The sequence below is a fragment of the Macadamia integrifolia genome, chromosome 12, assembly GCF_013358625.1.
Source record: "Macadamia integrifolia cultivar HAES 741 chromosome 12, SCU_Mint_v3, whole genome shotgun sequence".
Lineage (NCBI taxonomy): Eukaryota > Viridiplantae > Streptophyta > Magnoliopsida > Proteales > Proteaceae > Macadamia > Macadamia integrifolia.
This window is the reverse complement of record NC_056568.1, coordinates 21633384-21645877: the sequence shown is the minus strand read 5'-3', so window position 1 is coordinate 21645877 and position 12494 is coordinate 21633384. Positions and strand designations below refer to the sequence as shown.

The following is a 12494-nucleotide window of genomic DNA, read 5'->3' as shown; positions in this document are numbered from 1 at the left end:
ACAAAACCTACTTGTGAGTCTCTCTCTAGCTTTATCCCCTTTCTTTTACTTTATTTTTATTTCAGCATTTTTTTTTCTTCATTGCTTTTTAATTGCGTGGGGTGTTTTTTTTTTCAGCTTTTTATTTATTTAATTTTAATTGCGTGGCTTGCGTATTTAAATTCTTAGATGACGAATGGTTAGGACGTTATTTTAGATACATATGTTTAGGAAGGTAATTAGAATTAGATCACAACTATTAGTCGGTTCACTTTTGCATTATTAAAAGAAGCAAAAAAATAAAGTGGCTGCTCTCCCTGTGTTTGACTCGTAGCTACACTGATCCGTACGTTTGCGGTTACATTTTAAAATCTCAAACACCTAGATTGCAACTTTTATTTCCAACTTCTATCCTTTGGCTTGGGCTTGTCGGCTTGTGGGCTTATTAGACTGGGTTGTTAGTCCATTTGAAAATTCTCCTGCATCACAAACCGATCCAAATCTCAGTTGGCAAAAGAAAGTGTTATTGGGGTCGAAAGTGAACCAGTCTTGTTTCGCTGAAATCCCTACCTTATTACCAGATTTTCTCTCATTGCTCCCATTGCTTATACCAGGATATACTCATCCAAGAAAACTAGCTCCTTCTCAAGCTTATCACATGCCCGATCGTTCTCTTGCAGTCACTACTTTGCTTCCCATAAATAATTACAAATAATATTTGATAACAAAAGTTTACAAGTAAACATTTGTGTAATTATAGAACAAAATGCAATATTTATTACAAGTCAATCCATTTACACATTAGGGTCTTTAGATCTTTAGGACAGAGAAGGAGTTCCTACATCTCATTCTTATTCAAGGCACTCGCGCTTTTTCTCCAAGCTTATGTCATGGGGCGCTCGAGAGATCGAGTCCTCATCATTATCGCTACGTAATAGATGTGGCTCTCAGATCAGCTCTGAAATATAGATCCCCTTTCAGATCAGCTTTACTCGGATTCAGGCATCTATGTGATGCCGGGTCTGGAGAGAAAGTCTACCCGCCTGATTGAGGAGCTCCTTTCTTTTTCCAAAGAAACTTTGTAAAATCAAGAAAAATCTATACAATGTAAAAAAATAAAAACTACGAATATATATATATATATATATATATATTTGTGTGCTAACATTACAAAAAATGTATTACATTGTTTTTTATGGTGCAATGGCCCTCCCTAGAAAGGAGACGACAACATTAAACTATAGAAGACAAGAAATATTTTACAATGTCTAAACAACTCCTCAGGAAACGAGGAGACCCATACACCTATATAGGGGTAATCAACCGCCCACTTAGAGATAGTGCAGGTGACAACATTTTTCGACCCTATAAACATGACGAAAACAGCAGGAGATAAATCTAGATCAGAGAATCTTAATATCCTCAACTACCATAAGAATTTCCACAAGAGGATGAAAAAAATTAAACACCAAGCAACCAAGCAACTAATCACTGAGAGACAATCCGAATAAACAATAATATGCAGAAAACCGGCTTGAAGAGAAAAAATCATGGCCATCCAAATAGCTAAGGCCTCATCATCCACAGAAAAAGAGAAAGCACCATGATCAGCGGGCGCCACAGCACAGAGCTCCTGGTCTTTATCAAGGATGATGCAACCAAGACCCAAGGCTCTAGGTCTGACTGAAACAGAAGCATCGGAATAAACTAGAAAGATTCATTTTGTATTTTTTGTATTATGTAAGTAAAAAATAGTGAATATCCAAAAAAACAAATCCATAAAATGTACATGGAATCTATGTACTCAAACTCAACTCAACTCTTGCCATTATTTTTCTGCTGCTCTCAAGCCTGGATAAAGGCAGTCGGCATCCGGCAGTCTTTAATTAAAAGCAGTCAAAGAGCTCCTACCACAGAGGCTATGCCCTAGAGAATGGTGTAAAAAAAAAAAATCAATCTAAGCTAAAGTAAAACTGTGCAGGAAGAGTTTTTTTTTTTCTTTAAATCAGGGTTAAAGCTAAGTGAAAGAGGTTTATTAGCTAATCAAATGTGTACGTGGGGTACCTCGCGGCCTTTCACCAACTATGGCCATGAGAAAGGAACAAGAGCTAAGGGTTCATTATTTGTTGTTTCCATATGATTTTCGGTGGAATGTGGTTAGATTCAGGCTGATTTTTTAATATCTGGGCTTTGGAGATAAATGGTGTGATCTAGTGGGATATCCTATTGCTTCTGTTTCTCACTCTATCAAACTTGAAGGTTTTGCTTTTTTGTAGAATCAAAGTTACACGAAATGTCCTGAAATCTCACATCTTTTTGATGATAACATTTTATTTTTTTATTTATTTTTATCATGCTACTATTGAAGATATTCTAACCATTAAATATGCCCTTGAGCTTTTTTCTGATCTAAAGTGGTGTTTGCTATAGTAAGAATGTCCCAAATGATGAGAAGATTTGTCTTTCTGCACTCCTTGGCATAAAGGAGATGACTAATAATTCCATTTATGTGGGAACTAATCTTTTTCAGCCGAGATCTCATGTTGCGATCCATAGTCCATTGTTGATCGAGTAGAAAAAAGAATTTCAGGTCGGAAAACTAAGTTCCTCTCTTCTGCTGGCCACAAAACTCTTACTCAATTGATGATAGCTTTTATAACCAATTATCTTTAGTCGTGCTTTGTTCTCTCCCAAATATGTAGAAAGCTTAACTCTATTTGTTCACGAGCTTGGAATGAATATATTGATATTGATACCATAAAAAAACTCCATCTCATTGCTTAGAATAAGATTTATGCACCTAAACTGGTGGGAGGTTTAAAACTCCGTCGTGTTTCCACTCGAAATAAAGCATTGTTATTAAAACTTGGTTGAAGACTTTTATCCAATAATAATGCTTTATGGGCTCAAGTCTTAAAAGCAAAATATTTTTCTCTCGCTATTTTTCATCCTAAAGTCCTTGACATAAAGTGTTCACAGGCCCGGAATAGTATTGTGAGCATCCTTACTACTTTAAAAAAAATGGTGTCTATTAAGATTGGGAGTGGAAATCGAGTTTGGCATTCTCCTTCACACCCCCCCCCTTTCTCTTGTATCCTATTTTTTTCTTTTTTACCACAGATAGAACCGGGTCCTTGGGGTCACTATAATACTGCTTACACTGGGCCGGGTCAATCTGAAAAAAAAACTCTCATGTGGTGGCCCCAAGAAGTTAAGTGGAACGGCGAAGATTTGATCACGGGACCACGCTTCTTGAGACGGAAAACCGTGTCCCCTCCAAGCCAACTGCACTAACCCCTTGGGGTTTCTTACCATTGGGTGAAGGATTTCATTTCTAATAATGTTTGAAATGAGCCTCTTTTGAATGATTTATCTTCTTCTATCTGTGGTTAGTGATATTATTAAGCTGCCCATCTCAATTGAAGAGGATCGATGGAGGTGTCTCCACCGAAGGAGGAGGAATTTTTCTACCAAGTTAGCCGTTAAATAACTTTATGAAATCAGTTCTAATATTGATCTTGGTATGATTTCCAACGTGAACTTCATAAGAGAACAAGCACATTACCTTTTGCCAGTAACCTTTTCACTGGTAAATGAATGAATAAACAAGAAAAAACTTCACATAATAGGGGGGAAAACAAAAAACATCTATCTATTGAAACATTATGTACATGGATACTAACACCCAAAAAGAAATTACCAAAAAAAAAAAAAAAAAACCAAAAGGGGAAAAATGTACATGGATACAAATTCACATATGGAATACAATACAAGCATGACCAGAAGGTAACTTTGGCTGCCGTTCCTGAGGGTGGTTGAACCTCCAAGTAGGAGTGACTTTTCGAGAATAACAGGCGGCATATGGGTTTAGAGCACAGGTTACAGAGGGAAAACATCCTCGGCATCATGACACTAATGATGGCCTAGCCGTTCCTGAGTAGCCAGAAGAAACGATCAAATCTTATGCACAAAAACTAGTGTAAGTGACCACCAAAAAATATTCCAGTGAAAGCAAAACTACCAATCACTGGAGCCTGACACCTAACAAAGTTGTACATAAGGGTGTGAGGAAACAGAAGAGGCCTTTTAATTTTTCTCGTGACACTGTTCAAAACAAAGTCACCAATTATGTTTTCTACTTGCTAAAGAAACCTGTTCAAGATAACACTGAATAGAGATGAAAATTAAACAGCAGTCTGGACCTAACGCATTTTCTTGCAGGTCCTATCATGTTTCATGAGGTGTAAAAATAGCATGTGACCCTAATTATGTTACAACATAGCTATCCAAATTGTCCTATTGAAAATCATCATCAAGTAAATTTTTAGGTGTAATAGGGCATGTCAATCACTACATGCAGTTGAGGGCAAGTGATCAAATGGTAAACACCCCCCCCCTCCAAAAAAAAAAAAAAAAGGAAATGCACAAAAACTGTTCTATTTAGCAAATGTCAGATTTCTGAGATTGAAACAAACATTTTAGTCGGTTCAATATAAAATACATACATCTAGCCCTTGTAGGTCTCTAATAAGTCACCAAAATAATAATCATGCCCCTATGCTCTATCCTTATACTTCGCAAATGTATTCATTTGCAAACTTGCTATCTTATTGAATGTAAATGTTTGCTTGGCATGTATATTTTAAACCAAGTCCAGGGATTTTGTTATATGTTTGTGATAGCGTCCAATCCAAAAGCCCAAGCTTCATGATGGAAAGGCCCAGGGTCGTAAGTCCAGTAGCCGCTCACTACCAAACCAATTCCCCCCACCCCCCGCCGGAGGAAAAGAATCTTTGGGCTAGATGGTTGGTGCATAGACAACCTGTTCTAATAAATTTGAAGGTGTCTGACCTAAAAGCCCAAAGCTTCAGGGTGAAGAGGTGATGCAGATCAGCAACATGATAGGTACTTTTTAAAGTACCAGAGGAAGAAGAAGCACTCGTGACTCAGTGTTATAGCTAAGTTAAGAGTTCACTCAGTCCTTGATGGGCGTTAGTTATGAATTATGATGCATTTTAGTTAGTCTTTTATTAATGTTTTATTGGAAGTGGTGGGCATACTATTATATTGTGTCCGCCTCTATTTCAGTTTCCTATTGTGTCTACCCCTCTATTTCTGCTTCCTATTATATTTTACTTGTTAGTTGTTTGAGTCACAAAGCTCCCAATGAATTTGAATAAAGATTTTAATGGCTTTTTAATACATGTATCTGTGAGAGAATGTAAGCCTGATCATAGGGGAACATCTGGAATTTCTTTTATTCGGTTTGCTTGATGTTTTCATAGCTAGAAGCACACCTGTTTTGGAAGTATTTTTGCTGCAAATCGACATCATCATCTAGGGTCATCCAGCGATTAGATTGAACTGAGATTAGGAGTTTTTCTCTGTCCAAAAGGGCTGGTCCGACCAGACTTTGGTCCTCATCAGATCTGCTGATTGACTGATATCATAGTCCCTAGATTTTAGGAATTAGTGATTGCTATTTTTCTGAAACTATCCTCTGGTTCTCAAATCTGACTGTTGGATCACCACCAAGTTTTGGGGTCCATTTACTCGAAATTTGAAAGGCCTACTCGACCTTGCAGCCAGATATGTTATGTAAATTGTGGGATAAAATTTTATCTAATTCTGGTTGTTTAGTAGATATTGTGATCCTGTTTTCTGAGTGGCAGCCTAACACCAATTGGTAAGGTTTGTCAACCTCACTAAGAGGCCCTTCCCAGGATCATAAACCCAGCAGCAGCACACTACCCAATTGATGTGGGACTAAATTGCACCCTCTGCAAAAGTTTGAAGTCATTGCCCCTGACCTTGGAATAATGTTGTATCTTCATTTGAACAAATTCTGAGCAAAGTAAATAGTAGGAGAAAGAAAATAAAGGTGATTACAATTCTTTATTTAGCCTAATAAAGAGAAAGATTTCATACCTGAAGCATTTGCATTAATTTTGGGTGTTGCTCTAAAAGCTGACAAAGTTTTTCCCGATCACTCAACAAAGACTATCATGAAATAAAAAAATGAAATTAGGAAGAGGAAAATTGAAATGCTGAAATGGATACCAGAGTTACTCTTATACTGGCAATATCCAACAAATACCTCAATGGCTTCAGGGGAACTAAAGAACTGCTGAAGTGACATCCCTGAATCTTGATGTTGCTGGGATGAATTATCACCATGCTGGTACAGGGTTTGTGATTGTACATGTTCAACTTCCTGTTGCTGAGGTTGTGAAATGTGGTCTGGTTGCTGGGGTTGATAGTAAACAGGAACTGGAGAAATATGGGACTGGGGCATTTGTAGTGGCTGCATTTGCACTTGAATGGGGCTATGTAGCAGAGACACCCCTTGGTCTGATTGCTGTTGTGAAACTTGAATAGGTGGCCTAATGTGCTGAGGATGGGGTGTACGGGGTGGTTGCGGTGGTTGCAGTGGTTGTAATTGTACACGAGGTTGAGCCATCTGAATGGCAGCCTGACTGGTAACAGTATGTAGGAAACTAGATAGGTTTTGGCCCTGTTGCTGAGTTGCCATACTGCTAAAAAAATTTCCAGGTATGGTTGTAGGCCTATTAGGGAGCAACGGTGGTAAAGGTGGTGGAGGTGGCGAATAAGAAATCAGACCACCAGATGCAGAAAAATTACTGGATCGAGTATCGCTTAAAGATATAGTAGATGTCAATGGAAGCTGCGTGGTTCCCACACTAGTCTGACTGAATCCTGATGACTGGGAACTAGTATTTAGAGATGATTGTGCAACAGATGAAGCTGAATATGGCGGACGTGTAGGAGGAAGCGGTGGTGGCCTAGCAGATCCACTAGAAGTGTTGATCTCATCGTGTAACCTACTTGAAGCTGAGGCAGTAGCCCACAAATACTTTGAATCCTGCATATGAGAGTGGGAGGTTAATTTCATAGTAACAATAGTCAAAAGGCAGATAGATGCTCTGTTTGACATTGAAAACTATAATAGTGATTTAGTGATTCTGCATATGTAAACAAGTTAGCTGAAGGTAATAGCAAGCCAGCAGCATAATTGTGAGCAGAAGGTTTGTCTTCTCTTACATGGAAAGCCGATAAAGCACTGGAGCCACTAACATCAAATGCTTGCAATGGGTATCCGGTTGGAATTGGTGGTTGCAGATCTCTCATAGGGTGACCAAATGGAGAGAAATAACTTTGAACAGATTCGGCTGTCTGTAATGTTACGGAAAACATTGGTGGAGGGGGCAACGGAGGTAGTGGCGGTTGATTGAGCAGCGGCTTCTGTTCATATGGTCCTTGAGATCCAGTAGCCAAAGTAGTGTTAAGAGTTTGCTGCGGACTGGCCCTCTGATAGAAAGTAGGTGAAGGCGCCCTAGAATCAGCTAGTAATTGCACAGATGGAGAACCTTTATTGTAGAAAGGTGAAGGTAATCCAGAGAGGTTTCCTGTTGCAGCAGAATCAAGCCTACCAGAGGGCATAACTGGAGCAGCATTCTTTATTTCATTAGATTCCTCTTGGAAAAATGGTTTCTCTCCATTTGGTCCCATGTACTTCTCTGAAGGAACACTTGTTTCTTGACTCAATGGCATGTCAGATCGTGAAATTGACCTCCTAGAAGAAAACTCACTTCGTGTATTTTCATCAACATTGGATGTTGATGGTGTACCCAGGTGAGAAAACTGAGTACTTTCATTTACATCACTTTCAGTCTCTTCAACAATTGAATGGGGGGAACCTTCCCCAATATTGACTGGGGCAGGCTGCAAATTATCATCTGAGCGAGGAAATGGTAATCTATCATCTGATTCTTCCTCCTCCTCATCAAACACAATATCTAATTCCTGCAGATCATCATCAAGATCCGCTTTCAACCGCTGAGATCTATCGAACTTCTCAGTATCAATTTCATTCTCAGGAGGTGTATTCTTGTTTGGCGCTGTTGGCTCCCCAACTGTCATAGTTGCTAGATTTTGACGCTCTCTCTGTCTTGCCATGAATTCATCAACATGAATTGATGGAGGCCTACCACTGGTTGATCCTCCACGCTGTATTGAGCCTACAACATTTGAGCTACTACTTACAGCATCTGCAGTGTTTCTTTCTCTGGCAACATAGTCATCCACATGCATAGAAGGTGGCCTGCTGGTGTTTGGCTTGCGCTGCCGAAAGTTATCCCTACGAGTAGGAGTGGTAGAGGCAGTTGGAAGCCCCAATCCCCGCAAAAATGCAGTTGGGCCCATGACCTCTGAACCTGACCCTTCAACTCTGGAACGCCTATTAGAGCCTTCCACTGATGGCATTTTTCTCTTTACAGGAAGGGCAGACAGTCTATCAGATGAAGATTCAGGGCAATCCCAGAGAAACTTGTCTGCGAGTCCCCCAAGAGAAAAGAAATCATCAGCCTTTTCAGCATTACTGTCGGGCTTCCTGATCCGTGGCAATGATGATCCAACTTCATCATTCAGAATGCTCTTCATTTTTAGAGAAGGAAACAATAGATGGGGTGGAAGTATCTTTGAATGAACTAAAACATCACTTGATGATGAAGGAACACATTCACCAGAACAGATATCATCCATCGTAAACGAGCCAACAGGCTTCCGCAGCAGTAACAATATCGATTTCACATATTCCACAGTCTGCACAGTTCTTGGGAAATTCTGTAAGTTAGACCACATCAGAAAGGAAGCATGAAATCGAAAATTAAATGTATGATAGCTAACCTCAGATAAAGTAGTTTTCAGATTTGAAGCGGCTAAGTTTTCATCCTCATTAAACCTTGTGCTCAACAGAACAATCAGTTCCTCTAAATCCTCAGATATTTTTTGGGTGAAATCATCAGTGCCACCAAAATCATGAGGAAGCCCAAAAAGGCATTTCAACACAGCAATTCCCTCCCTGTTAAAACTGATGAATAAAAAAAATTATGTTATAGGAGATGGAATTTAACAACAAAAATTAACATACAAGATGATGGTGTATGTGCATACCACAATCCATAAAATTCAAATTACAGCTGCTCAAAAAAATAACTTATCTTTCTCCGGTTTGCAGAAAGAAAATGTTTCAGACCAAGACAGTGAAAGTTCAATTAAAAAAAAATAGAACTGCAAACTAAGGCTCTCTTTTTTGGTGAATAAAAAAAAAATTACCAAAAAAGAGGACAGAATACACAAAGACCCCAATCAGGAAAAGAAGAAAGGGGGAAGGAGAGAAAAAGAAACAAAGAGGGGGAAAAAAACACAGTGAGGGGGGGGGGGAGACCCCACGAAACAACAATGAGCCTCTTCCTTGAGGTATCCCTAATTAGCTTGGAGCTGACATCAAAGAAGATGGTTTTCCAAATCTTATCAAAGGATTGGGAGTTAGATGTCCATCTATGAAGGTTGCGCTCCATCCAATGTGGTTGATGGAAACACAAAAAGCAAGTTTACCAACAATGTCACATATAGAGGTACCTCCACACATCATGTCAACCCAGATTAGTTTCCCCTGGAGGGGAAGAATGTGCCTCCTGAGAACATGCTTCCAAACGGAGGAAGAGAAGGGATAGGAGAAGAAGAGGTGATCAGCAACCTCTACCATTCCAACACAGGCAGCAGGCAGAGGGAACCATGTTGAATCCCTAACGAACGAAGCACCGGTGATCTATAATCGACCATCTGAGACTCGTGACAACCTACAAGGTGAGCTTATCCTCTCTCTCTCTCTCTCTCTCTCTCTCTCTCTCTCTCTCCACTCGATAGATGTCCATCTATATCAACAATGCTCCTCATTATTCATGAGACAGTCGTGGTGGTTGTTCATTTGATGAGGAAGGTGGAGGTAGGCCAAGTGGGGTTGCACCATTGTGGTGGGGTCTCGAGGAAGCTTCGTCATGTTAACATTCTTTCACGATTAACAGTGATGCAAGGTCACAACTCAAAAGGTCAACAGAAGTATAAACTTCTCTACACTATGAGTGTTTTGGAAGCTGAGGGAAAGCCCAGATTGCATTGGGAGGAAATATTCTTTTATTGTTTGTTATATTCTAGCTTCCACGTACATGTCATTCCCTATATCTATAGTGTTCTACATATTTTTATGGAAACATCCTCAAAAGTCCCCCATGTGGATCAAACAGGGGTTGGTACCTCGAGTTCCTCTTCATCCCCTACAAATCTACTTTTGGCCTCAAGTTCCAAACCATATACAGATTGTTTATGCACATTACGATAGGTGTTGCAAGTCTTCAATGGAGAACGATGTAATTGATTGTCTTCTTCAATGGGTGATGGTGTTGTCGTAGATGTTGAAGGTCTTCAATGGAGAACGCTAGGTGTTGCAGGTCTTCAATGGTAAGTAAATGGGGTTTTAAACATTTGAGATGGGTTATTTAGGTAAACTTGGTGGTGGGACGATAAGATCCAGACGACTATCAGGACCAAAAAAGATTGTTTCAAGATCTGGCAAAGGACTGAAGAAACAAAGGATAAAAAGAGGTATTATGATGCTAGAAACAATGCTAGAAAGGTTGTGGAGATGGCTAGGGCGAAGAAATATGAGGATCCCTATAAAAACCTTAATACGAAAGAAGGGAGAAAAGCTATACATAAGATAAACAACCTTAATACGAAAGAAGGGAAAAATCTATACTTAAGATAGCTAAGACGAGAGACAGAAAGAGTAGAGATTTCAACTAGGTGAGGTGTATCAAAACTGAGGATGAAAGAGCGTTGGTAAGAGATGAGGATACCGTGAGGAGATGGGATGAGTATATTTATGCCTACTAAATGGAGATGGTTTGAATAGGAATGACCTAGAAGATGGTTTTACTCAACAAGACTCCACACGTCATAGCTATGTTCAAAAGGCTAAGAGATGGTTTGAATAGGAATGACCTAGAAGATGGTTTTACTCAACAAGACTCCACACGTCATAGCTATGTTCAAAAGGCTAATGTGGCGAAAGTTGAAGTGGCCTTGAGAAAGATGAAAGCAAGTAAGACTCCGGGCCCAAATGAGATCCCAATAGAAGTGTGGAAAGCCTTAAGAGTACATAGGGTGGCTTGGTTGTTTAACAAGATTATGAACACAAGAAAGATGTCAGATGATTGGAGGAGAAGCATTTTGTCCCGGTCTTAAGAAATAAATGGGATATTTAGAGCTGCAATAACTAGAGAAGCATAAAATTAATGAGTCATACTATAAAACTGTGAGAGAAGGCCATTAAAGCCCGCCTAAGAAGAGAGACTCATATCTCGGAGAACCAATTTGGTTTTATGCCAGATAGATCAACGGCGGAGGTTATTCACCTACTGAGGAGGCTCATGGAAAACCATAGAGCCCATAAGAAGGACCTCCATATGGTCTTTATTGACCTTGAAAAAGCATATGACAGAGTCCCTAGAAGTTTAATCCGACATTTCCTAGCTATGAGAGGGGTGTCGAGTAGATATATGGATATAATTAAAGACATGTATAAGGGCGTAGTGACTATTATGAGATTTGTGGGAGGTCAAGGAAAGGAATTCTCAATTACGATTGGGTTACATATAGGATCGGCCTTAAGCCCATACTTGTTTGCTCTTATCATGGATGAGGTACCCTGGTGTATGCTCTTCGCCGATGGCATCGTTTTGGTGGATGAAACTAAAGCAGAGACTAACTCTATGCTAGAGCTATGGAGATCAACCTTAGAAACAAGAAGTTTTAAAATTAGTAGATCGAAGACGGAATATATAATGTGTAACTTCAATGCTATAATGGGTAATGAAACGATGAAGATTAAGAGGGAGATTCCACAAAAGGACTATTTTAGATATCTTGGGTCAATCATAAATAAAGAAGTTGATGTAGATGATGATGTCTCTTAAAAAATTACAGTGGGATGGATGAAGTGGAGAGGTGCATCCGGAGTGTTGTGTGATTGACGTATCCCTTTAAAGACTAAGGAAAATTCTATAGGACTATTGTGCGTCTGACCATGATGTACGGGGTGGAATGTTCGGCAGTTAAAAAGTTTCATATAAAGATGTGTGTGACAAAGATGAGGATGTTAAGATGGATGTGCGGCAAAACTAGGAAGGATAAAGTAAGGAATGAGAATATTAGAGCAGATTTAAGAGTTGCCCGATTAATAACAAGCTCTAAGAAATCCGTTTGAGGTAGTATGGTCATGTTCAACGGAGGCCTGGCGACGCCCTAGTAAGGAGTGATAAGATTCAAATTGAAGGAGCTACAAGACCTAGAGGCAGGCTTAAAATGACCATAGGAGAAGTTGTGAGGAATGACATGCATGGTTTAGGCCTCACACCAAGTATGACCTCGAATTGAGCCTATTAGAGAACAAAGATCCATCTGGCCGACCCCATTTAGCCAAGATTCTTCTGACTTCCTGGGTTATGGCCTCTTTCCTCTTACTTTTGTACTTTCATCTTTCATCTTTCACCTCTCACTGTTCATATTACATTTTTCATCTTTCATTTGTCATGTCCCATTGTTCATATGTTTGGATCCATGTAGCCGACCTCATTAAGTTGGGATAAAGCTTA

General features: G+C 39.5%; 1 protein-coding gene across 2 annotated transcripts; it reads right to left on the bottom strand.

Moving 5' to 3' along the window:
* Positions 1–3540: 3540 nt before the first annotated feature.
* Positions 3541–8900, bottom strand: LOC122056999 (protein virilizer homolog). 2 transcript variants are annotated; one of them, XM_042618979.1, is made up of 5 exons: positions 8686–8900; positions 7042–8611; positions 6077–6862; positions 5908–5979; positions 3541–3912 (listed from the first exon to the last, which is right to left on the bottom strand). In XM_042618979.1, the coding sequence occupies exons 2-5, from the start codon at positions 8539–8541 to the stop codon at positions 3892–3894; spliced, it is 2379 nt and encodes a 792-aa protein (XP_042474913.1). In that variant the 5' UTR covers positions 8542–8611; positions 8686–8900; the 3' UTR covers positions 3541–3891. The 2 variants fall into 2 exon arrangements, with proteins under 2 accessions (XP_042474913.1, XP_042474912.1); XM_042618978.1 differs by having other exon boundaries at positions 7042–8601; positions 8686–8899.
* Positions 8901–12494: the final 3594 nt, after the last annotated feature.